This window comes from Carassius auratus, unplaced genomic scaffold, assembly GCF_003368295.1.
Source record: "Carassius auratus strain Wakin unplaced genomic scaffold, ASM336829v1 scaf_tig00214714_1_2670353, whole genome shotgun sequence".
Classification (NCBI taxonomy): Eukaryota; Metazoa; Chordata; class Actinopteri; order Cypriniformes; family Cyprinidae; genus Carassius; species Carassius auratus.
In genome coordinates, this window is record NW_020527778.1 from 2,514,321 (window position 1) to 2,541,417 (window position 27,097).

Below are 27,097 nucleotides of genomic sequence, written 5' to 3' on the forward strand. Positions count from 1 at the left end.
TATTTCGTAATATTGCTGCATTTTTGATGAAAGAAATGCAACATTGTTGAGCAAGAGAGATTTCTTTCTATTAAAAAATCAAAAAAAAAAAAGAAAACATTTTTTTAATTACCACACACTTTTGAATAGTACAGTAGTTTCTATTCTGTAAAACAAATTTCATTGTCATTTAGAATTTTAGTTAATACAATGTTTTTTTTTTTGCAGTTTGAAATACAGTGTAACTGTGTGATGATTTACCAGTGTTAGAACCAAATCTACATTCTTTAATAAAATGTTTAAGACGATCAGTTTTGTAACTGTAGATGACAGATAGATGGAGAATCCATCATTTGTTGGATTTACCGTTCAGGTGAATCGCTGAGACATTAGCTCAGTTTTAGCTCAGGGTCTAAAGAGGTGCATCGGTCCTCCAGACGCCACTGAGGGCAGGAATCGGATGAAAAAATCCATGTTAACAGCATTACATTGACAGAAATCCAGCACTCAGTCATTGTGTGTGACATTGGAATACACAGGAATGGGCTGAAAACGCATTAAAAATAATCACCATGGCAAGAGAGCAACTATAAAGGCCAGACGCATGGAGCCAGGAGACCTCAATATCTGTCTTGCATCTTTTCACTTTTAATATAGTCTCTGCATCCCTTCTGCTTTGTGTAAAGGATCTCAAACTATTCTGGTCCATGGGGGGTTGGGGTGGCTGGGAGAACGATGATGAATAAACTATATTACTTGTCTGCAGAATTGTTTATTCCAACTTATTGTTATCAGTAATATATTTGAACTATTTATTAAACATCGTAAACAAACTTTTATTATATAATTTTTGGCCTCTGTTTAAAAAATAAAATAAGGCAAAAATTCAGTTACTAAGAATACATTTTCTGTATTGATTTTTCACAGGTGTTTTAAGTGTAACTTGGATTATTCATTGCATTAAAGGAAATGTCTTTAAACTCAACAGATAATATACTGGAAAAGAAATGACCAGCATCTTTTGTGTTTTTCTATGGATTTTTCAAAAAAGGTTTTTAAAGAGAATCAAAGCCTACATTTCATACATGCACTACAAAAACAATCAATTGTGTATCTAACTGCAAAACTGTTGTGTTCGCTACATAATAGATCAACATGAACAATAAAGGATGTTGTTATGTCTCTAAAGGTGCAATAAAGAGACAGAACTCTCTTTTTTCTTGTGTGAGAAGGAATGAGAGAAAAAATATTTGTAATCATTTATTGGCACATGTAGAGCAGATCTCATCCTCCAGCTGATATCATTGTGTGCTATCTGAAGTCTATCTGCAGCGGGAGACACTTAGCTCCTGTCTGTCTTAGACTATCTGTCTTCACCACTCATTGACCTTGTGAGCGATCACAATGCATCCTGAATGACTGAGTGTGTCTGCCTGTGTTTGTTTGTTTGCTCGTTGTAAGCAGACCGAGGTGACTGCTGAACAAACAGCGTCCTCATCTGACAACCCGTTAGCTGTGATTTGTAGTCCACTGGCTTATGTTGCAGTCTGAGAGAAATGGGATATAACCTCTTCTGAGGTACTGCTGAAATCTGAGTGTGATTGTGTTGTTCCAGCTATGATCACGCAAGGTCATTCTGACCTGCTTCACAAACATTAAATTACAACAGGGATGAAAATGTAATTGAAATCCAGCTCCGGTCTTGTTCAATGATTGCTATCTCATTCATATGCAGGATATTAATCCCTGATGCACTCTCTCACATTGTTGTGCAGGTTGTATACAAGCTATGCATACACACACATACGTGCATAAAACTGAGGACAGTGGAGTCAGGACAGTACACACACAAGGTTCCTAGTATATTTGAACAAAAAAAAAAAACAGTAATAAAAACAGCCATGCAGCAATTAAAATGTTATTTATCCTGTAATGCAAAGCTGAATTTTCAGCATCATTGCTCCAGTCTTCAGTGTCACATGATCCTTGGAAGTTATTCTAATATAATGGTAAATAAACTTTTCTTATTATTATCAATGTTGAAAACAGTTGTGCTGCATATTTTGTGGAAATTATGACACATTTATATATTTCTTTATGTAGGGTGAATAGAATTAATTTGTGGTTTTCTTTTGCATAAATATGTAAATTTAGCAAAAACAATTATATGTAAGCCCATGTAGCATTATTTTCATGACATTTAAGCACATTTGTCTTAAGATCTTTTTACCGTAATGTCTAGTGAATGTCTAATGATATTCAAATTATAATAAAAAAAGAAAATACCTTCATGCATATATATATATATATACATATATAAGTATTTATTTATATATTAAATAGGCTTCATGCAAATAATGCAAAGCACAATTTCCATTTTGATTTTCCAGAGAATTGTGACCTGTATGTGTTTTCATGACATATGGAATGCAGATTTCACTTTCAAAGAAAACAGCAGACAGCCATGCACTTGAGGATTTTCCATTCACAGCTTCGATTTACAGCTTGGAATTTCCTTGCACATGAATCCTAATTTGTAATCAAAGAATTTGAGCTGTTTGTCCTAACAGTGTGCTCAGATAATCCATTTCGCTTTGCCCACGCCGACGCTCTGGCCCAGTGTGTAATGAGCATATTTTGGCACGTGAGCCCCCTCGGGTTTAATTCTGGACATCGATGTCTACAGAATTACCCAAATAAAACACAACCAACTGACGGGTTTCATATGCCTATAGTCACGGATGCCAACCTGATGAAGACCCGCTTTTTTCCGAAACATAGTAAGCTGCCTACATAGACAGCATTTTAAAGCATGATAAATATCATAATGGTGCCTTCTTTCCCTGCAGTACATTTACAAGCTGCACATGCAATAAAGAGTTGCTTTGTCAGAAATTAGACAAAATTAAATGAGTTTATGATTTAAACAACCACAAATATCTGTCAATGTGTATTGAAAAGTTATTTTCCCTTTAAATCAAGTTGATTTTTCTGAGCTCATTGGCAGTTATATGTTCCTATTTTAATCTCATTTAATTATTTATTTTTAAGTCATCAAGTAAATGTAAATAATACGTAATGGATACCATTGGGAAGATGTATCAAACTATGAAGTGTTGCTAATACAAGACATTTACATTTAGAGACCTTCTAGATGTATTGTGTTCCATTCAATGTTTTCCTTAAATATTTATTACTTGGTCTTAAAAAAAAGTCTTACATTCACCTCCTTAAAACTGCAGAAACCTTGTTTGACCAATTCGATCAAATGATTGATTCTCATGATTGATGAGAATAATTCTCATGTCAGTATACTGTAATTTTCATTGACACAGAATTATCAATAATATTTTACTGGGGCACAGTGATATATCACTGGGGCTCATACTCCAGTAAAAAGAGTCTAGCGTGTGTTTGCGGTTTGCATTATCCTGTGCCCTGTAAACATTGTGACTGTGCCGTGCCATGTGATAAAAGAACACAACAGAATTCCTAAGTGTTGGGTTTACTGAAAACAAACATGGTGAGTTTGTACACAGAAGCCTGATTTGGACATGAGGCCTTTCATTTCTATTAAAATGAATCAGCTTGAGCCCTCTGTTTGTTTTGATGCTGTGCTTTTTTTCCCTCTCGTCTGAGACTGGCCACGTTTTCTCAGAGCCCAAAAAAATCCATGCGGTAAATATCAGTGTATGTGTGTATGAGTGTGTGTCAAAGGTGAGGTTTTCATTCCCAGCGCTCCGTTCGGAGACTAGATAATAAAATGCATTTGTGCCAGATACAATGTGGCTGTTATCTTGCGACGGCAGGGCTTGAAATTGTACAGAACATGCTCATTAATTGATAATAATATCTGTAAGAGAAGAAAAGGGGTAAGATACCGGCATTATTATGACACAATCGGTGGCATGCATTCAGACATATCTCAACACAACTGACGATTATGCATAAGCCTCACAGGGTGCCCTGAGACAGAGAGCATTTCAGCATTTATTTGCGACCACCTTTGTATATTCAGATGGCTATTTCAAATGCTGTGGAAATCATAGTCAGCCTGAGCTTTATTTAGAGCCATTCTCATTGACATCATCAGAAATGAAGATAATCTATCGGGATTTCTTTCTGCTTTCTGATGAACACAGTGTGAGGTTCTCAACTAGTGAGTTTTGTTTTGTGAGTTAGTTTGTTCTTATATATTTACATTCAGCAGGGAAAAACAAAGTTATTTGCAAAATAAATAAATAAATGCTTCTCACCATAATTGCACATAGATATGGTAACAAAACAAACAGACCTTTAAATGGGAGGAGAAATCGCTTTTCTTTTGTGTATGACAATAAAGACTGTGTTTCCAAGAAAACTCTTTGGTATTTTGGCGCAAATTAAACAGATGACATCATGGACAGTTTGTGTAGCATGGCCTAATTTCTGAAAGCAATGAACAATACAAGAATAGAATGTGGTCCATTGTAATATTAATGAATGTTTGATTTTAAAGTCAACTTGTAATCAAATTGGACTGTCTGTATGATATATATTATTTATGATTAATTATATATATATATATATATATATATATATATATATATATATAGTGTGTTTGTGTGTGTATACACAAGCAAGGAGTTAATTTTTATTTTTATTTATTTTATTTTGAAATACTTAAATTCAGCAGGGATGCATTTACTTGACATCTATAATGACATTTATAATGTTATACAATATTCCTGTTTCAAATAAATGCAGTTGTTTTGTGCTGTCAGAGTTTCAGTGAAAATATCTTTACTGACAATGCATGAACATTAAATGGAAAAGTGAATCACTTTGACTTTACCATCAGGCTTCTGAGACAAAACTGATTATGAACCACTGATATAAAAGTGCTGAGAATGATCATTGATGAAAGTTTGTCTTTTATTACTGCTGGGTGTAATGTTTAAGGCCTCAGTTTCTCATACTTGAAGTCCAGCTTCAGTAACATTACACTTCAGTTTTTACTTTAAGATGGATCTGCCATGAGGAGGAGATAGTACTGTATATCCAGGAGGTCAGTCTAGTTTAAAAACTTTTCTTTTTTTGTTTGCTTTCAGAAAAAGTTATGTTTTCTTGTGTCTGACAAATTTCGGATCCTTTCCCTTACATTCTAATCTTAAACCTCAAATCTCAAATCTTCCTCACACTTATTCTCCTTTTTGCCACCAGAAGTGATCGTATGGGTCTTTAATCAGTGCGCTGGCTCTAATGACTCATACCCTGTAAATGATGCGAAGGAATTGGGTCATTCACAGGTCACCTCGAAGAGAATCGGACATAATGTTCTTGAATCTGAGAGAGATATTTCCTTCTACTTATTATAAATGAAAACTGATTTGAAAGTGCAGGAAGTTCACAGTCATGACTGCCATGGCCTTTACAGCCATCAGTGTTGCATCAACAGTCTTTATACCAAAGTTTGTCATGAAGCTGCCATAAACCTAGGATCTCCTGCTGATGCCTGAAGGAAGTATAAAAGACGGTCCATTTAAAAGAAGAAAAGTAATGGAGAGGAGGGGGGATATAGGAGAAGCCAGAGGGAAACGAGACCAGGGTAGTTTACTGCAAATATACAGTATAATGCCAAATAAGAGATTCGTCCAACCTCCAGCTTCCCCTGGCTCTCAATAGAAGGAAGGAGTCAAAAAGAGTAATGTGTGATTTGCCTCAGGTTCCTGGTGCAATCTCAAGTAGGGGCGACCCAGAGTTCCTTAAATCCCATTGCTGTCCTGTCACTGCAGTGGCCCTGAGCAAAACACTTATCCCAAGGCTGATCCAGGAGTCTTTACCTGCAGTTAGTGATTTGGAGGCTAGGAAGGGGAAATCACTAATTAGATCTCTTTAATAGCATAATTGTTTGGATTAGACAACAATAGAGAAATTCAATAGAGCAAACTGAGAATTTTGCACTAGTGGATAGATCTTGAAGTATCACTGTTTAGCATGGAAACAAATGCATAAAGAGCTTTAAAGTGAAAATTGTCTATGTATTCATAATTAAGCATATTAAAATCCATTTAAAAAAGTGATTTTTGAACGTTTTTATTAAAGTTTCTTACAGTATGCTGACCAAAATTACATTTATTTGATCAAACAGAATGTTAAACTTGTAACATATCATTAACATTTTAATATATTTTAAAATGTAATTTATTTACATTTTTTAAGTGAGATTTTTCTAGTCAGATATGAAAATCCGAGCAACACCTGAGCAAAATTATAGTGGATTGGAGAGTCTATTATTCTTACAGAGTGTTCGGGGACAAGACATGTCAAGTGAAATCACATTAAGACCTTCATTGTCATGTGAATACAAAAAGAGGTTACACTGTAAAATGAAATTTCTATTCTACATCCTTACTTTACATTATTGAAGCAGCGCCGGTCTGGAGTGTTAAACAAACTGACCCTTGACCTGATCTCATGGTGACATTATTATTATAAGCTCCTGCTGGATTTATGCACTTCATATGATATCAGCCAAGAAAATGAATCCATATTCCTCGCCATTCTCATCTCCCAATTCTGCTGTCACATGTAATTCAGTCTCCAGATAGGATGAATAACTCTTGATGGAGACTAAATCAGATCGTATTAACTGATAATTTCTTTGTGAAATTGTGTGTCAGACATCTGAAACGTTTTCAGGTTTGAATTTGATGCTCATTTGCCAGCATTACTGATTTATAATGATCTTAGAGCGCCACACGGTGGTTGATATTGGAATTAAAGATGAAGCTCAAAGTTGGTTGGTCTTTCTTGAAACGGACCATCCAGATCATCGACTACGGCTTTTAACATATTTAATCTCTGAAGTAACATCTCATTTGTCTGTCTGATTGTGACCTTAATATTGAGCTTGCTACATGAATTGGATTCATAGATATCAGAAAAGGGTAAAACCCTTTACTGAATGAAGACTGTAAAACCATTCCCACCATCCCTAATCCCTCTTATCTCCATAAGCACCTTCCCGTTTCCCAGCAGGAGGAAGACCGCGTCTGAATTTATGACAGGCTTCAGATCTGTCTGTTCTCAGCAGAGAGACCTGAATTAGATTAGCCAGAGTTTGGGTCCATAAGTGCACTGGCCCCAGACCAGCTCATAATAAGGACGAGACCAGACTAGTGTGTTACGGCTCACACATAAAACCAAAATCATAATCCAAACTCAATCATGTGGAAAAGTGTTGCCTTTATCTTTTCCTGAATCTCACAAAAACAAGTCTGAGTCACAATTCACCCAAAAATAAAAAGAGAACATGTTTTATAGTTTTCAAGAAAATGTAACCTATTTTGGATGACGGAGACTGGTGGCATTGCTTTCATGATGTGTGTGTGTGTGTGTGTGTGTGTATTTGGTTTTCCCTACATTATGTCTTGACAAGTATAGCAATACCAATAAATTTGGACCTTGCAGGGACATTTTTGATCCAAGCGTTTAAATCATACAGACTGAAGTTTTGAAAATCTAAAATCTAAAGAAACCTAAAAATGCATAAAGTTTTGTGTGATGTATAGGTTTAGGGTAAGGGGATCAGAAATACAGTTTGTACAATTACTACGAAATGCCCCTATGATGATAAGAGAACCAGTGTGTGTGTGTGTGTGTGTGTGTGTGTGTTGTTGTTGTCGTCATAGTTCCCATTATACCCAATGTTGACTCATTTCTGTATTATATATGTAATATACCAACGCTATCTCACGACCAAGTCGTACCTATTTTACGAGGTGGCTTATTCGTACGAATTTGTACGACCTCACTCCTACGATTTTATTAGATTTGTCTAAACCCCAGTGATGGTTAGGTGTAGGTCATTCGTACAAATTCATACGAATTGTGCAACTCGTAAAATACGTACGATTTGGCAACAATCGTATGAAATTGTACGAGTGTGGTCGTACGAATTCATACGAATAAGCCACCTTGTGAAAGATTTACGAATTGACGTGAGATTGGGTTGAATATACAGGTATCAGTAGGACAGAAGTGTAAATACATTTATAAATGGTATAATATATTAAATTAAATATTTTATAAGTAATGCATTTGAATATTTTAAATAATTGCATATATAAATGTCTTTAAAAAAATAAATAAATAATATAATAATAATAAAATAATAAAAGTCTAAACTAATGCCCACCAAGACTGCGTTTATTTGATCTAAAATACAGTAAAAATAGTAATATTGTGAAATATTATCACGATTTAAAATAACTGTTTTCTATTTGATGTATTTTGAAATATTTATTTTAGATGATGCCTCAGAAGTCATTCTAATATTCAATGCGACAAACACACTTTGGAGTATACTGTAAATATTTCCCCCGTTCTCTACCGCTTATTTTTCTTTTCTTTCACCTACAGTTTCTATCTCTCATGGCCTTTTCACAGTCATATTCCAGTCTTGAGTTGATTTTTGTTTAAAGGTCACATGCTACCATCTATCTCCTCAAATAACTTTTAACTTTAATCTGCCGACAGTCCATTAAGATACTCGGAGCCTTCTGTCGAAAGATCCAAATTCATAAACATCAAGATATACTTAATAGACATTCTCACACTGCAGTTTGAATATATGTGCCCAAATCAGATTTGATTTTAGCATAACATCAGTCCTTCTGCGTTGTGGTCATTCACTGTAGTGCGTTGCAATGTCCCATCCATCAAACACACTCCATTAATCCAGGACTGTGTGCCATCATGCTGGATATCAGCTCCACTGAGCTGAGCAATAGGGAACAATACTGTTTTTATTATGATTTCTATTATTTGAAGGAAGCATGGGTGGAAACGAATGTAGGTTATCGAGAAGGACCCCTAAAGAGAAATAAAATGTTCTCTGCTGCCTTTTCCTCTCAGCAAACAAGATTCCATGCTTGATGCTTTCACTATTTTCCAGTGTCATTATTTGTTGGGGTATTTGAGTGTGTGGTTGTGTGTGTTTGTGTGGTCCGATGACTGACTCTGCAAGCGATATGACACTCCATTAAATCAGTCAGACCCCAACGACTGTTTAAATGGCATTTCAGTTTAATAATGTAATTTTGTGCAGATAGAACTCTCTGTCCCATTATGAGGCTATTACCAGCTATATATCATCACTTTATCCATTTACAACCATTAAGCTAATTTAAGTTGCCCCTTAATGTCTCTAGTTCTCACAGAAAAATAAACAGTCAAAAGAAACTCAGGCTATTTTTAGAGGACGTTTCAAACGTTTCCACTGTGAATATGAATGTTAAGTATTACTGCACTGCTTTGTCTCTAAAGCAATAACATCCATATTTGTTTGTTTTGATGTCGTTAAAATAAATGTAAAAAAAAAATTGTACACATAAGATATCAAATAAATTGAAAACAGCTCTCATGAAAGAAGTATGACATAGAATATACAAAAAAAGTTTAAAAGCTACAAACTGAGATGTTCTGGGGTAATAAATAAATAAATATATATTCCTGAAGCTCAATTGGTAGAGCATTGGGGGTTCGATTCCTCGGGAACACATGATAGGTAAAAATGTATAGCCTGAATATACTGTAAGTTGCTTTGGATAAAAGCGTCTGCTAAATGCATAAATTTAAATAACATTTAAGTGCATTAAAAAAAACGGTTTATGAGGGAACTTTTATATGTAAATGATTTGCTAAGCAAATTATGAAATTAACTAAAATACATCAATACAATCTAATATATGCACATGGATTGAACAGTACCTTAAAATAAAAAAAGAGCAGCAACTTTGCATTATCCAGAAGATGGAGCTGTTGAGTTTCCAAATTACTACTGGGACAATACAGCAATTGTCTGCACGTATATGTATATGTATGTAATTGTGAACACTAATGGAAGACAGATTACACCAACAAAACGCTTTGTTGCAATAAGAAATTTCTCAAGATATAACATTTACTTGCCCAGACATGCATTAATTTGCACCCCTCTTTATTTTTCACTGTTTTAAGTCACAGGTATTTTCAATTCTGTTAAAAGATAAACAGAAGCTGTCCGCAAAATGTTCATATAAAATGCTATTTTAAATAACATCAGATATGTTTGAACATTGCATAAACTCATCAACTCCCGCCTTATAAAAAGCATGTAATTGATGATGTTTAAAGTAAGCCAACATATGCAGATATTGCCAGCATTGTTCTGGTATCTTTCTCACTGCAGTCAGATTTTGAAAAGTATATTTTGATGCTATTTTGGTCATCATAACCCACACACTGGTAGCCATGCATTAACAGCTAACTAAATAAATCACATTAGAAGGATAGAACTGAGCCTTTTCTTTCTCTGTCTCCTTAACAATGCAGTCCCTTGCAGCAGAAAACATAAAAATATGTCAAGATGGTTCACAGAGATGAAAATTGTGGGGTGTTTTTAGGAAAGAGCAGGCATGATTGTGTCACAATTGGTCCCAGCACCTAACCTGAGGGCTTTAGGCAAATCTATGCAAATTCTGGTAAAAAAAAAAAAAAAAACTACATTTGGATTTAAGATTGAAATGCTTGGATCACATTTAATTTTCCTGAATGTAAGGAGAGAGTGATATCAGTTTGAACTGAAATTGGATTGCTGGTAGCTTTGTTTTCTTTATTCTGTAAAACTCAGATGAGATATTTAATCAGAGATCAGAGATTTTGTTAGATATTTGTCAGGGATTGTTCCTTTTCCCTTTCTTGAACATCCTCATAGGCAATTATGTAACTGAATATTATTGCATTCAAATATGCTTCCATATTATGAGACACTCTTTGAAACTTCTTCAAACTATGTATTAATTATTTAAATTATTTAAATTAAAAAAGCGTATTTAAAAGCGTAATTATGGCTGCAGTAATAAATTAATTTATAGATATTAAAAATAGATAGATAATAGATAGATAGATAGATAGATAGATAGATAGATAGATAGATAGATAGATAGATAGATAGATAGATAGATAGATAGATAGATAGATAGATAGATAGACGAGTCACCCACAGGCTATATTATTTTGACGTCCATATATTTAAATAGGTGCATACAAACGATACCTGGATACTATACTTTAAACTAAACGCACCTAGCCAATTTAAATCGCCAGGTATTATTATTTTAACGTCCAGATATATAATCTACTTCGGTTAAACTGCAGAAATTGTATCAGTAATGCAGTAGCTATTTTTTTTTCTCAAATCGTACCATAGCAAAGGCTTCATGAATATTAATGAGAACGTGCTGACGTTCCGTAGTAACCTTCCAATGACAAAGATCTTTTATCTTATTATAATATTAAGCATTAAGTGCTGACGACGCGCAGCAGCTGGATCATACATATTAATTAAAAAACCTTTACCGTAGTTGGAGCAGTATCTAATCTAGAAAAGCGCCCCTTTCTAGACCGGTATTGGTAGCGTCTGCTGTGACAGTGAGTCTCGTTTCCTCACCTTCGGAAAAACAGATCTTTGTGCGAATCGCGGCTGAGGTTCGGTGGTTCTTTCTCTTCTTCCTGCGCGCGAGCAGGATTCTCAAGCCGTCAAACTGGAGCCGTACAGAATGACCATGTTTAAAGGGAAACGTCGAAATCACCGGTGTGAGTTTACGACTGTCGGTGTAACTTTGAGAATCTGTTTTTTTTTTTTTTGCATTCAGTGCATTTTCGCATTATTTGCATAAGCTCGCAATTAGTCATAGAAAACATAGTAATAGTAAAGGACGGTATAAATGTTTGTATCTTTTGCATGTCCTTTCTGTCAGTCTCAACTGTTCAGTTCAGCTGCATGTAGGCAAATTGTCAGTATTTTGCATGAGTGGTGATACACATTACACATGACTCCAGGCTCTATTTATGAAAGTTAAGACATCCTCATAATGCTGAATACATGTTTGAAGTGGTCTGATATGTGAATTTGCTTCCTATTGAATCCCTTGGCAACTCTGTTATGTGTTATTGCAGTATGATGGTTTTTGTTATTCTTGGCCATTCCGTAGCTAACATGAGTGTGATCAGTGTCATGATTCTCCTCTAATGTTACTCTGAGCCAGAATCAATTGATAAACTTGTCCATCAGAAAGAGATTTCTCTTAATGGTACTTTTCATTGTCCTGCTCCTCTTCTTCCTCCTCCTCCTCCTCCTCCTCCTCCTCCTCATCATAATGATAGATCGGTGCAGGTAATCCATTAGCTGCGACTAAACCTCTTTAGATGCATGTTGCACAATGATATTGTGCCCATAAAATATGTTATGAGCAGGGCTATTGTATTAAACTAAAACTAAAATCATTATTATTTTTTTATTATCTAAAATAGAATAAATGTTAACTGAAAAAAATAATACAATCTATAATTCTATATCACTGATAAAATAACACTGGTTTATGAGGATAGTCTGCTTATATTTTGATTAAGAAATAGCTGGTTCCTAATGTTCATTCTTTTTTTTTTTTTTTACATTTATGATTTTTTACAGTAATGTTTTAAGCATGAAGCTTTAATGATCTCATGTTAATTTAAAAACTACATTCAGCATTTACACTCAAACCTTAAAAACCTGTCACACTTTGGGGCCATTTAAAATAAACTATCAAAAATCATCAAAGAAAACGATCAAAGATCTTCTATATTCATATACACTGAAAAAGAAATTGGTGGTAAAACAATTTTCAAAAAGAAATCGCCAGTAGATTTCACAATTATTTACAAAGAAACAGCCAGAAACACATTTAATTAAATGTAAAATTGTGAAGTGCAAGGATATTTTCTTGAAGAAAAAGTATTTTCTTGTAAAACATACTCTGAAAATATTATGTATTTACGAATTTGAATTTTTCTTTTACAGTGTATATTTGAATATATGATCCTGTGATAATACTAATTTTTTTACAGAGTAGTACCTTAATTTAAGCAAGACTGTTTGAATGAGTTAATGCGACCATATTTAACATCTGATAACAGAATGACAACCGTATTCTGCTGCTGCTGTGTGAATATAGCCAGGCATCATCTATGCAAACCTTATTTTGAACAGACACTATACATATCTGTATCTCGAGATCTACAGCACCCATAAGCCTCTTAAAACTAGCACATTCTAAAAGTAGAAATGTCTGAATTTATGAACATCCCCACACTGCTTTACATCCCTCTTGACATTCAGATGTGCAGTAGGAGGAGAAGGAGAAATGCATATAAAGAAAACGATCTAAACTGAAGACTATTGTTGTTATTGCTCAGTAACTAAGAACAAAGATTTTTTTTGTGCTATTTTTTAATAGAAAAGCATATGATACCTCTCAGTTCAGAATAACAGTTCCTTCTGGGCTGTCGTCTATGATAACCCTGTCACTGCAAGTTTATACGTAGATCTCAGATCCACAGTGCACATCTGATGGATGGATTTGACCTGGTCATCCCACTGGGCTGTGAGTGTGACAGTGATGAATGTGGACTTGGTCCCAAACGCTGCTTAAATTTCACAAGAATTCCTTCTAGGCGCATGTCCTCTGGCCTCAAATGAAAATTATATAAACAGAGTCAAAATTGCATGGGAAAGTAATGCTTGTATTCATCAAGTATATTTTGTTTAATCCCGACTAAACTGGATGTTCTTGCTAGTTAATTGTTGTTTGTGTGTTTTTTTTTTTTTTTTCATCTAAGCACAGAGCTGCATCATAAACTGAGTTATATTAGATCTGTCATCATCACTTAATCATGTAATTCATCGTGTCCTGCTCTAGTCTTGTAAATTCCCAAAGCCCAGCTGTTATACCTTTTGGTGCCATTAAATTTCAGATGGGTGTATGGCAGATGTCTTGTAGTGATACATCAGATGGATTATTTCAGTAGTGACAGGAAAACAAAGACCATTTCTTAGGAGACACAGAATGAGTGGAAAAGCTTTATGAGACATCCACTAAAAAAATGAAGTATCCCCTGGTTTATAAATGTTAAAAGAAAGAATTCTCCCAAGACAAAGACTTTCTCTTAATTGTTTCTGCAATTCTTTCTCTTAATTTTGTGGTAATCCCAGCCAATCAGAATGTAGGCTATTTAGAGCAACAGGTACAATGCAAGGGCCCTTGATTTTATTTGTAGTTCAAATACATGTTTTTCTTTTTTTTTTTAATGAACTAAATTACACCGTTATAAAACGTTGTGCACTTCCACAAAATTCAGTTACAGTTACATTAAAAACTGGCAGCTGGGGTTTATCTGATATATCATTTACATTAACTGATTTGAATGCCAAGCTAACTTAACAACTCAAATATGCGTACCATATTGTTTAAAGTATTTAAATATTAAATAATCAAATGTGATTTAATATGCAGGTTGGTATTCTTTTATTATTATTCATACTATACTATTTACAATATTTATTAATATTTTAGATTAGCTTTTAAATTTTCAGTTTTAATTTTAATTTTAAATTACATTTTAGTAATTATGCTGTTTTGTAATATATTAAAAATATATATTTTATTATTTCAATTTTAGTTTTGGTAATTTAGTACTTCAGCTAGCTAACAAAGCAAACAAAGTTTTTTCAATCTTATATTTATGTTTTATTTTATTTTTATTTTTACTTTATTACACTTACCAAAAAATCTTTTTAAGAGTTTTAGTTAACAATAACAACACTGATGCAAGTCCTTCTGTAGATATCTTTTTTATTGTGTTTAATTTTGTAAGGTGACATTTTTTTACTGTAAAAGTACATGTATTGTCTTATAGAGGATTATCTTTATAATTATAACAGAGATTTCCACCATCAATTATATGGTGATTTTATTATTATCATTATTACTTTTTTTTTACAAATATACTTTTCTTGCATATGTTCATTTCATAGTAAAATATTTAGCATGTTTTTACGGTAACATTTTTATATTTTTTTCTTTCTTTTTTTTTCTTATGTGTCACATCATAAACCAGCATAACTGCTAACCAGCTCACGATCATAACTTCAGAGTCTTTAAATCCTAGCTGGACTATGTGTGCTGTGGTTTCATTCCAAAACCTCTCGCTGAACTGTGGTTCAAATTGTGGTAACAGGATTTTTTTAAATGAGTACTTTGCCATAGCTAATTTAGTGCAAAGAAAAATTATTCTGCCAGATTATCATCAAAAGGCATGATCGCTTCATACTGCTGGATTATCAGAGCCAACTCGCACTGGAGATGTTTATGTTTGCTTTAGCTGCTCACATCTCGCCGCATGCGTCTGATTACCGGATATACAGTAAGCCCGCTAACACCCTGATCCCTCAGGCGCCTGCAGTGCTTCATTATTTACTCATTTAAAAAAAGCTTATGCTTGAAGTCTTAACTTTACATCGTACCATCATATTGTCTGCAGAAGAGTTAGGGCTTCGTATGATGATGTGATGAGGCCAGTCGGAAGTCCCTGCAGTGCTGAGGTTTAACATTTCACTGACCAACTTATGTAGATGCAACTGTACAACTTCAAGAAGTAAAGTGTAGATGAGTGTTGCCAAATATGCCATATTTAATTAGGTCAGTAAAGGAATTTGCATAAGAAAGCCACGGAAAATCTCTCCATGGACTCTTTCATGTTGTGCTAAAAGAATAGTCTAGTTCATGCAAAAATGTAACTATCATCATTTACTCACCTTCATGTTTTTTACAACATAAATCCTTTGTTATATTTCCAAATAGCACCTTAAAAGTAGATGAGTTAAAGAATGAGATACTGTGTTTTGCTGGTGGTAACACTAGGAAAGATGGACATGGATGCTACGTTTCATGTAATATTGTCAGATGCATCAACATAATTGTCAGTGTACCTGCTGAATTTCAGGTTTAAATAGACGCCACATGGACATATATGTATAGCTGGTAGAGAGTGTGTTTGTGTGTGCGCCATATTAAGGTTTGTGAGTGTGTACCTTACGCTTGTGACTTTCAGACGTGACAGTGTGCTAAGTGGAAGAAAATGAAGGGTTGGCTGAAAGCAGCAGTCTGCTTGCTCTTCTGTTTAGCAAGCAGTAAAACAGATGGCAACTGAAGATAAATCAGCACCCAGCTGAGTTGTGTGTGAATGTTTATATATATATATATATATATATATATATATATATATATATATATATATATATATATATATATATATATATATATATATATATATATATATATAGACAAATGTGAAATAACTGACAGTGTTCACTGGATATGCTGTGCTAGTTTCTTCTATCATTTATTTATTTTTAATGCATGTACACCACCATGTTTGTGGTTTATTTGGAAGGTCAAACTGATAAGAGATCAGACAAGGTGCTGTAAGATGGAGTTTGTTCTTTATACAAAGAAAAAAGGAGCATGATATACAAAAACAAAACAATAAATCAAAAGCAGCTTTTCCTTCTCGAGGGTTGTCGCCTGTCAGATTAAAATGATTGCACTGGAGACAGTTTCCTCACATTATCTTTGGACTTGTTCCACTAACGTTTGACAACCAGATGCTTTTTGCCTTCAACAGTATGTCTATTTTTATTATCAAATGCTGGAAAACTGTCCATATCTTTCTTTAAAAAACATAACTCTCAGTTTGAAAACTTTATCGAATGTCATGCTATCTGCGTCATTTTGAGATATCCAAATACTTTTTGGAACCACTGTAATGCTTCTTATGTTAAATAACAAATGTTTGTGAATAAGGACTTGAATAGGGCTTGTTTCAGATGCCGCACATGTCTCTTTGTGAGTGCCCGTCTCAATGGAAAGCTTTCATGGTGCTACGATCCAAACAGTGAAAGAGATCCACTCCCCCCCTCATCCAGCGCTGGGTTCAGGACCACGGAGAGCTCCTCTCTGCTCAGCCTGTCTCCAGGCAACCATTAGAAGTCCAGCGAATAGATGCAAATAAATGAATTTTTTCCCTTGTGGCCAGAGCTATATCCCCTCTGTGCCTACCATCAGTCAGTGAAAAATGAAAAATAGACATCACTCTCTTGCATCTCTCTACTTTATTGGACAGATGCCCTTGCATGGGTACTGCGTACAGTACATCTGAAGCAAGCAAACAAATGTTTTATTGAATGGTAATCAGAACCTGATTTCTCATAAAGCATGCTGTTTGAAGAAGTGAAGTTGGCTAGACCATGCCTGAGTCATTTAGTGAGCCGATGTGCTTGAACATTTTCCTCAGATCAGCATAAATAAGGAGATGCTTTCTGAAAAGGCTTCATGTTTTCTGTAAAATGTTATCCTCTCATTTTGATCCTGCAAGAAGCTTTGTAAACATGACAAAACATCCACGTTTTTTTTTTTTTTTTTTTTTCTCTCTCAGTGTATTTGTAGTTCAGCCAAAAAATATTTTTTTCTGTATTGGAACAGATTTGGATAAATGTATCACTTACTCACCAATAAATCATCAGCAGTGAATGGGTGGCGTCAGAATGTCCAAACAGCTAAAACAGATAAAAACATCATAATACTCATTACTCAACAAGTAATCCATATGATTCCAATCCATCAATCAATGTCTTGTGAAGTGAAAACCTGTGTTTGTAAGAAAAAAAATCCATTATTAAAATATTTTATCTTGCTTCCAGCAAAAATACAAGTCCTCTATCCATAATATTGAATCTGGAGAGATATATGCACAGATCAAGCACCATTTACAAGCGAAAACTGGCCAAAACATTTCCAGACATATATATTGTTGGATTTTGAAGTGAGAGGACAACAGAGGGATCGACTTTTTCTCTGTAAGAAGTGTTATTATTGGAATATAGTCTAGTATTTTGGCCAGAGGCAATGATTTAAAGCTTACACTTCACAAGATGTCTATTGATGGACTAGAGTGGTGTGGATTACTTGTGGATTATTGTGATGTTTTTATTTGATGTTTGGACTCTCATACTGATGGCACCCATTCACAGCAGAGGATTCCATTGGTGAGCAAGTGATGCATAATTTTCACAGCTTAACCTTTACTAACCATCAGTGTGAGATTTCAGAGCTGCAGTATAAAATGAAACTATAACCATGTCACATTTTTCTTAAAGCTGTTCTATAGCAGAGTTTCCACTCTGAATTCCCTTGAATTGCAGCAAGGAGTGTTTTTGTGATTAATGCTGCAGACAGGTGTGCTGGGGGTCAGATAGTTGAGATAAGTCTCACAGATGTTCTGTCCTTTGTACCATCGCTCAAGGATGATGGTTTGATTAAAAAAAAAATGCTTTAATGTGTATATAGATGCATCAAGGTCAAGTGCTTCAGCAGTCCTTATCTTCCTATTCATCCCTTCCCTTTCTTTTGCTGCAGCAGTGAAATTCATTTGTTTTAGTACAGGTTTTCATCTGTAGTTCTTTGAAAGACATACACAGTGCAAAAAATTGATTGAAATTAAACCACAAAAAGTATTTGAATAGGTAAGCCACACTTAAAGGAATAATTCACCAGAAATGAAAATTTACTACAATTTACTCACACTCAAGCCATCCGAGATGTAGATGAGCTTTTTTTTTTTTTTTTTTTAATTGGAACAGATTTGGAGAAATTTAGCATTAAATCAATTGTGTGAATGGATCTTCTGTAGTGAATGGGTGCCATCAGAATGAGAGTCCAAACGGCTGATAAAAACATTACAATAAGTAATCTTGTGAAGTGAAAAGCTGCCTGTTTGTAAGAAACAATCATTCAGACATTTAAATTCAAACCATTGTTTTTGGATTTCTTTAATCATGATGCTTTATTCAGTCCTTTTTGGGTGAACTGTTCATTTAAAAATATATGAATGCCATTGCATTGGTTAACAAAATACAAAACCGAGTGGCATTTTTTGTTATATATATATTTATATATATATTTGGAATTGTTTAAAACATTATGACACAAATTCACTACACAGTTGCACCACATTAACCTAACCTAGCACTGCACCATTAAAGGCTTGCTACTATCAACAATTTGCATGCAATGAATGTTTAGAATGTTCAGTTCTAAAAAATTCTGTTTGCTATATGTGTATTGTGTTTACAATGGACTGCATTTCTCCTAGATTCTGTTGTTATTCAAGAATCAGATTGCACAAAATCAGTTTTAGAGAACAAATATTTGGGAAAACAAAGTTCTGCTATATTTTTAGAATACAGAATATGTTTTTTTTTTTTTTTTTTTTTTTAATGTACGTGTCTGTTTTACAATCCCAGTGCTACAAATTATTTGCTGAACATCAAACAGGCACCACATTGTTCTACCTACCACACTCGAGTCATTAAAGGCTGATTCAGAGAGAAGTAGCATGGATTTATTTGCCCGGGTGTGATTTGAAAACCAAAACCGACAACCTCAGTATGCAACAAGAACTCATTACTACAGGTGTTTGATTCTGAATTCTTCTATTTTTCTGCAGATATTAACATGGCCGGAGAGCCGAAGCCATACAGGCCTAAACCAGGATCCAAACGACCCCTGACTGCTGTCTACAGGTGCGTGTTTCCTGTTAAATGCTGTTATATATTGTAGATAAAAACAACATGGCATTGTACTTAAATTTATATGTACTATACATAGCCTACAAATGGTTTGCTCATTCTGACTGTGCATTTTACCTCAGATAAAATACTGCATGTGTAAATGAAATGCTTTTACTTTTCTTCATCTTGTTAGGAGAGCTGAGGTAGACCGGATTAAAGTCTGATTGGTGTGGCTGAGTGAAGCCGTCAGCACATTTGTCATATTATCAGGGTTAGATAACAGAACAGGCCGCGGTCTGCAATTATCAGCACATTTGTTCAGTTGCTGAAGTTGCAGTTGTGTCTCACAGGTTCGGTTAGATGGGTGAACTCTTACAGGAAGCAAAAAGCTCTCCAGACACATCAGTGAAAACTAACCAAGCGGAAAATGAGTGAACAATCTATGTTTGAAAGGGTAATAGGCATTTACTCCTTTATTGACAAGCTTTTATAGAGATTAATAACTTTTTATAACAAACAATAAATACTAATGCAAAATAAATAGTGACTGGACTGTGAAACAATCACTGGATTAGTGCTGATTGTTTTTGTCCATAAATGTAACGGAAATAGATTTTTTCCATTTTTATTTGCACTTAGCAAAGAATAATAAAATCATTCAATTACTATGAGCCTGAAAGAGTGTCTATCCAAGGGCTTTATTTTCTTTCTTTGTTTTGTGTTATATGATTATATTTTACTTGAGCTAATTTTTTATTCTTTATTTCTTGGTCTCATTATATTTTTAATTCAAACCAATCCATTATGTAATCTGAGGTAGGCTTAATTAGGAGAGTACAACAAAGAAGAGCTTTAAATGCTAATTAGTTTGGAATGAAATTGTCAAGGAAATGAGGAGATGTCCATAATGGAATATAAGTTAGATGTTCCGAAATAGTTTCTTTAGTTGACAGGATATTCATAATATGCACGGCATATATTAAAATACACAAATGCATTAAGTTTGACCTTTTTCATATCCCTAATTGTTGTCCTGATGTTGTTGTACATAATTAATCATTAGTGCATGCATGTTATCCTCTATAAAAAGTAAAATAGAAAAACATAAATGAACAAATCATATATTTATAAATTAACATCAACATTAACTTAAGAGTAATACATTTTTATACTTTGTTTAATTATACATATTTACCGTTTTTTTTTTTTTTTTTTTTTTTTTTTATATATCAGCACTTTAACACTTTATATTCGTTCGATTTTATTTTATGTACTGAAATAATAAATATGTTTTATTTTTATTTGTGAGTAATGTAAGAGAGTGTGATGGACGAGAGCTAAAGGGTTATGTTTGTAAGCTAAGATGATGAAGATGTGGGACAGGTTTAGTCCTCAGGTGTAAGGAATGATTTGACAGAAATTAATGTACATGTTTATAATGGCTTTGAATGATCTGACAGAGATGGATGTATAATTTTGTATATGGTTTGACAGATATTAATGTATATGTGGATAAATGTGTATGTGTGAGGAATGTTGAGAAGATAGTATGGGGAGAAGGGGAAAACTTAAGTTGGTTCATGAATTTATTCATGGTATGTACGATATTCATATATTTTATTCATGCTATAACCACCAGGGAGAGGTTTTTCAAACTCTGCAAGTTTTCAAAGTCCCATGATATGTCAGGTATAGAGTTGTACAGTATTGCGATTGTGACTGGTTTAAGTGATTTTAGATGCCTGGAAGTTTGATTGATAAAACGACTAAGAATAGATAGTGTGTGCACTGTGCAGTGATTCTCATGAGAGACTGATTTACAGTAAATAACACTGGAGAGCATGCAAACTTCTGTTTAACCTCAGCCGGCCTATAGCACAAAAAAATGCAGTAAAAAGCAAATATGTACGTTTCAACAACACTATTTCTGGCTAATCAAATAAGCTTATCATATGAACTCCTTTATGACTTTCTGAAGCACACGATGCTCTTCTTAACATTTTCAAATCATTCTACGGAATTCGTTTTTTCATGTTGGTTCCAGTGCTGCTGTTTACAAATGATATATACAAAGACATTCTGAAATTCATATTGATTTTCAGTCCAACTTACGGCTCAAATTGTCAAGCTGAAAATATAAACCCTAAAAGAATTCTAAATCGCATTTTCAATTGCACTCCACTGTACATGAAATAAAAATGACTGAAAATACATCCCTGTTGCTTACCTTGTCAGTTATTATTATAAGGCTTCTGAAAGAGATGTTTGGTGCTGCTGGTGCTCTGAAGGGTTCACACACACAAACTGGAGATTGTCTTTCTCACTGTCAGGACCTAAAATAAGCCCAAGTCTAACTCCGGGAGTTTTCTCACTGTAATTATTAAACGTAGCTGTTTGCTTGATTTCTGACGAGAAACTGTGTTTATGGGAGATCTGCATGCTGTCTGCAGGCTGAAGATATTATTGATTTGGCCGTTAGCAGGATTTTGAAATAACGCATTGATGGATGGGATTCTTATCAGATTATCTGAGATGCACATGTCTGACTAGTTTCTATACACATTTAAATCTCTTGTATAAATTGATTAGTGTTCAAAGTTTAAAATTTCCTTCAGATCAATTGAGCTGTAAATATAAGTCTAAATTAAAGGACTAATTTGCTCTCCTTTAAATCCTGACATAGCAAATTGCACTTTACACTGTGCCTTTGTTTTGTCTTTTTCAGTGGTTATGAATTTGATTATGATTACTACAGGGATGATTTCTACAATAGGTATGTATGCATTTATTTACCATTAATCTGATTGCACACATTTTGAAAGGCTTCAGCAGTTGTTTGTGCATGATCTTTCTTGGTTTCAAATAGCATTATTTGAAGCTTTCTCAAATATCTGTGTATAATTTTTATCTATGTTTTTGGTGAAAAGATGCGTACAAATACATGAAAGCAATTAAATGTGACATCACCAGGAATCAATCATTTCGTTTATCTTAAACACCACCTACAATTTGTCCTTGAAAAGAATTTAAGAGAAAGCAGATACAAATTCACAAGCTAAATTTCTAAAAAGCCCTGTTTTATTTCCCTCGTTTTATTTCCTTCTTTTAATCTCATCTTTCATTAGCAGAGACATTTGCTAAATGTCAGCTGGGTGGAGAGCTGTGGATAACCTTGGGAGATTGATGCGAGAGCAAGGGCATGTGCCTTTGTTTGACATTTTCTTGAACCTCCTTTCTTTTCTCTAAATTCTTTTGAATAATTTGCCTGCCATGATGATGAATTTCAAAAGTAGCTCTGCTAATTGCAAGGAAACCAGAAACCAGGAGTCAGAAATGTTTTCAAGGGTGTAAAACCTTTGGAAAGCCATATAATTCAGAATCAAAAGCCTGGTTTTGAGTCTTAATGTTGTTCTAAACTTTGGTTCTTTTATCTGGTTAGGCTGTTTGACTATCACGGACGGGTGGCTCCTCCTCCGAGGGCAGTGATTCCTCTGAAGCGTTCACGAGTGGTGCTTCCATCCACTCGACGCGGGAAGACTTCATTCCCTGTTAAAACCTCATCCTCTTCTTCCTCAAGACCCCCATCATCATCATCGTCCTTCTCTTTTGGGCTGAAATGTAAGCTGGCTTACAATTTCACAAAATAACTTGCTGTCTATAGAATAAAACATATAACTGCAATATATTTCATTATTTTATTTAGTAAACACTTTAGATCCAATTTTAGATTTCTCGCAGACATTCTGCGCCGCTCTCTTCACAATAGTACACTCTGTCCTGTTCTCCTCTCAGCCGGTCTGAAAGCACAGAAACCAATATCACAGTACATGCAGTTATAAACAAACACTACTTCAGGTAACTGTACAGAAACAAAATATTCAATTTTCTTAAACGGCATTAAAAAGAGCAGAAAATGCAATTAACAAATTTGCAGTATTTAAATAATATAATAACTGTCCAATACTTTATATGGACTCTGATTGTACAGGTATCCAAATATATATTTATATTGTTTGATATATAATATATTAATATTAATATATACAATTAATATTGTGTATTATTAACTGCCTGATTTTATTATAAAATAATTTTTTACAAAATGTAAGTATATTATTGCATTGCTCTTTATATAAAGTTAGATATGTGAGTATGTCCAGTTTGGTCTGCATAAATACTGTATACTCATACTCACGTAAAGCAATATATTTTATCTAGCAAATCTCAGCTGCTTGATTGTTTGAACAAGAGGGTAGCGTCATTTTTCACACTGTTATAGCACAGTAGCACTATTGCAAACAGGAACACGATTACATAGAAGTTTCTCAACTGCTTGATTGTTTGTATTGCAAAATGAAAACTTTATTATCGCCCTGCTCTAATCTGCTAAATGCAACTATAAGACATGAAGGTATTAAGATTCCATTAACATTAACAAAATCATGAAAAGCTGTAAGGCTGCTATGTAACTATGTGAAAAGCGCTTTACAAATAAATTTGCATTGCCTCCCTGGCAACTGCTGGTTTATTGTCAGTAGCTCTCTCGTACAGGTCACAGAGTGAAAAATAGACCTTTTATATTTCATAGGAGCAAAAAGAAATCAAGAACATATTGATTTTTGTAACCACAGAGTATACTGAGACTTTAGTTCTATGAATGCGATCCTAACGGCAAGACAGAACGTCATGTGGTCATGTTTGTAAATTAGAATTCATAACACTAATTCAGATTTGATCTCTAACCCACAAGTAGCAGCTTTCACAGCATCTGTCAGCATCCCGCCGTCTCCTCCGAGCGTGGAGCTCAGAAGGCGAGATTAGCCGTGGTCCCTGACACTAATGCTCTTAGCTCTAGTGCTGTGGCCTCTCCGGGGGCTTTTCCTATATCAGTGCAAGTCACGAGTAAAAATATCCGTGGCATGTACACACAAGTGCTACTGTTTATCAGAGTTCTCAATTCTCTTCACAGTGCAAAATAGAGATTAGCTTTATACTACAAAAAAAGAAGCTTTTAATTAGGTTCCAAAAGTTTACTTTGACTGTTTTTCTCAAAACTGCTTCATGTTTTGCTGATGAAAATGCAGCTGTTCTCTGTTTAAAATGATAATTGGGATGTTTTTTCATAATGATTGCTACTGTACATAGTAGAGGAAACCTGAAAACACTGCAATTTTTGTCCCAAATAAAGGTCAGCACCAAACTAGTGTGACGTGAATAGCAAAACCTGTTTTATTTGCCTATAGCTGTGAAATAATATTGTGAATTTGACTTGCTGAAGTGTAACCTCAATATTTTAAATAGGATTTTGCTAATTCTGTTATGCATGAAGCTTTTGTGGCCTCATATTACTGCCATGAGCCTGCATGAATGTTTGGACTTTTTAACTTGTCACTCTATAAAGAACACTTAAACTGAAGTGCTAGCAAAAATATAATTCAGAATCATGAAAAACCAGGTACAGGACCTAAGATATAGACCAGGTTTGACCAGGGCTAGTGGTCAAACATTTTACTACACTGCATAATTCTCAGGGTAAGAACAATGCTGTTTAATTTCTGTCTGTAAGATTTTTTTAAAATGTTTTTGAAAGAAGTATCTTATGCACACCAAGACTGCATTTATCTGATCAAATGTACAGTAAAAAAAAAAAAAAACACTGATATTGTGATTTTCTTACCATTTAAAATTACATTTTTTCTAAGTTTATATATTTTAGAATGTCACTCATTCCTGTGATGCAAAGCTGAATTTTCAGCAACATTACTACAGTCTTCAGTGTCACATGATCCTTCGGAAATCATTCTGATATGCTGATTTGCTGCTTTTCAATTCTTATAATTATCAATGTTGAAAACAGTTAACTTAATGTTTCTTGACATCTAAATACTTAGTATTCTTAATGAATTTTTTTTTAATTTTGCTTAATGACATTTATTTTTAGTCTTGAAATTATAAATCTCTACTGTCACTTTTGATCAATTTAATGCATCCTTGATGAAGGAAAGAACTCATTTTTTGAAAAAAAAAAAAAAAAAACAACAACAACAAAAAAAAAAAAAACATTTAAAATTCATGTGACTTACCCCAACCTGACATTTCTAGAAAAATGCTTTTGTTCTGAAAAAACAATTGAACCTTTTGGTTAAAGTCTGCCTTCACTATATAGTTGACTTTTCTTCTGAATATATGTTGGGGGTGTTTCATTGTGTTCACTTATTTACCCAGCATTTACACAAAGATATGATATTAGGGCAGAATTCACAAAAAAAAATGCTATAATTAAGAGGGCTTAGAAGTAAAGACCTTAAAATTACTGAGATATAGCTTGTGACAACTAGCCCCAGTCTCCCCTAGACTTTCCATTACATTTTAATTTTAGTTTTTTGTAGGTTGCCCAGATTACAACTCCTTCAGAATTGAGTTCGAAGCTTGAAGGCAGTTTCTGGACACGTGTTGTATTTGGAGCTTTGGAGCAATTTGAATGGTTGCACACAGACATGTTCATTGAATTTCAGTAGATACGACACTGTCAACTAAACACCTACACAAGCAGAGCTTTCTGCCTCGGGCGGGTGATGGCAGGCGACACCATTTTGCGAGGTAGTGGAAAAGCTGGCAGCGGTGTGACAGCAGTGCTGGGTCACGCTGTGTTATCAGGGCTGAAGGCGGTGACAGCTAAACCACAAGCTTCAGCTTACTCAAGGAGAGCAATGGCTTGAAAAATACTGGAAAATACAAACTAATGAATTTTTCAACCAAGCATTTAAATGTATCCTAGAGCTCCAAGTATCATGAAGAAGCAGGTTTTTCCGTGTCAAGAGGTGCTGCTGAAGGTCTTTTATAGAGGTCCATTCAACCCACACTGCATTGTCTAATAATTTTCTAGTGTCATTATATTAAAGCAGTAACTTTCGATGTAAGAAACAAAAATGACAGGTATACTTTTGTCAGTTTTTGCATCAATGAAAATAGTTCCTGAATGATTCATTGTTTTGTGAAACAAAATAACTAATTCATAAAGACTGACTGTCACTTGTTGTGTTCCTTCAAACTAATTTGTTGAATGATTCAGTGATTCACTCATGTTCTTCACTCTGTTGTTTTGTTTATGAATGAATAAAGGTATTTAACTAGATTCATTAAATGAGTGATTCAAAGGTTCATTCATAAAGAAGTTTAGTTCCTGCATGAATTGGTATTTTTAAACAAACTAGTGACTCCTAAAGACAACCTGCTGTTTCAAATTAATTCGCTTTTTTTTTTTTTTTTTACAAATTGCTTGAATGATTCAATGACTGTTTGGTTTAGGAATGAAACAGGATGGTTTTTTAATAGATCGATTAAATGATTCAAATGCTTAATCATAAAAACAGTCGCTTGAGTTTTTGAATTAATCTCTTGAATGAAAAATTAATTAATCCATCGAATGAATGATTGAAGGACTCGTTCATAAAGCTACTTGTTTAGTTCCTGCATGAATGAGTATTTTTTAACAAATTGTTTGAATGAATGATTCGATGACTCATTCAGAAAAAAAAGTGTTGTTTAGTTTCTGAATGCTTTTGAACAGATCAATTGAATGATTCAATGACTTAATCATAAAGACAGTCGCTTGTTTAGTACCTGAATTAATTATTGTTTTTGAAT

At 34.2% G+C, this 27,097-nt stretch overlaps 1 protein-coding gene across 3 annotated transcripts in view; it reads left to right on the forward strand.

Moving 5' to 3' along the window:
- Positions 1 to 27,097, forward strand: part of LOC113092795 (RNA-binding Raly-like protein) — a 101,903-nt gene that overhangs the window by 68,743 nt on the left and 6,063 nt on the right. For 2 of the 3 annotated variants that reach the window (XM_026258534.1, XM_026258533.1), the window contains 3 exons: positions 19,387 to 19,462; positions 22,176 to 22,223; positions 22,890 to 23,068. In XM_026258534.1, coding sequence (XP_026114319.1) covers positions 19,387 to 19,462; positions 22,176 to 22,223; positions 22,890 to 23,068 — 303 coding nt within the window. The remainder of the gene's footprint in view (positions 1 to 19,386; positions 19,463 to 22,175; positions 22,224 to 22,889; positions 23,069 to 27,097) is intronic. The other variant, XM_026258536.1, reaches the window with a different exon arrangement.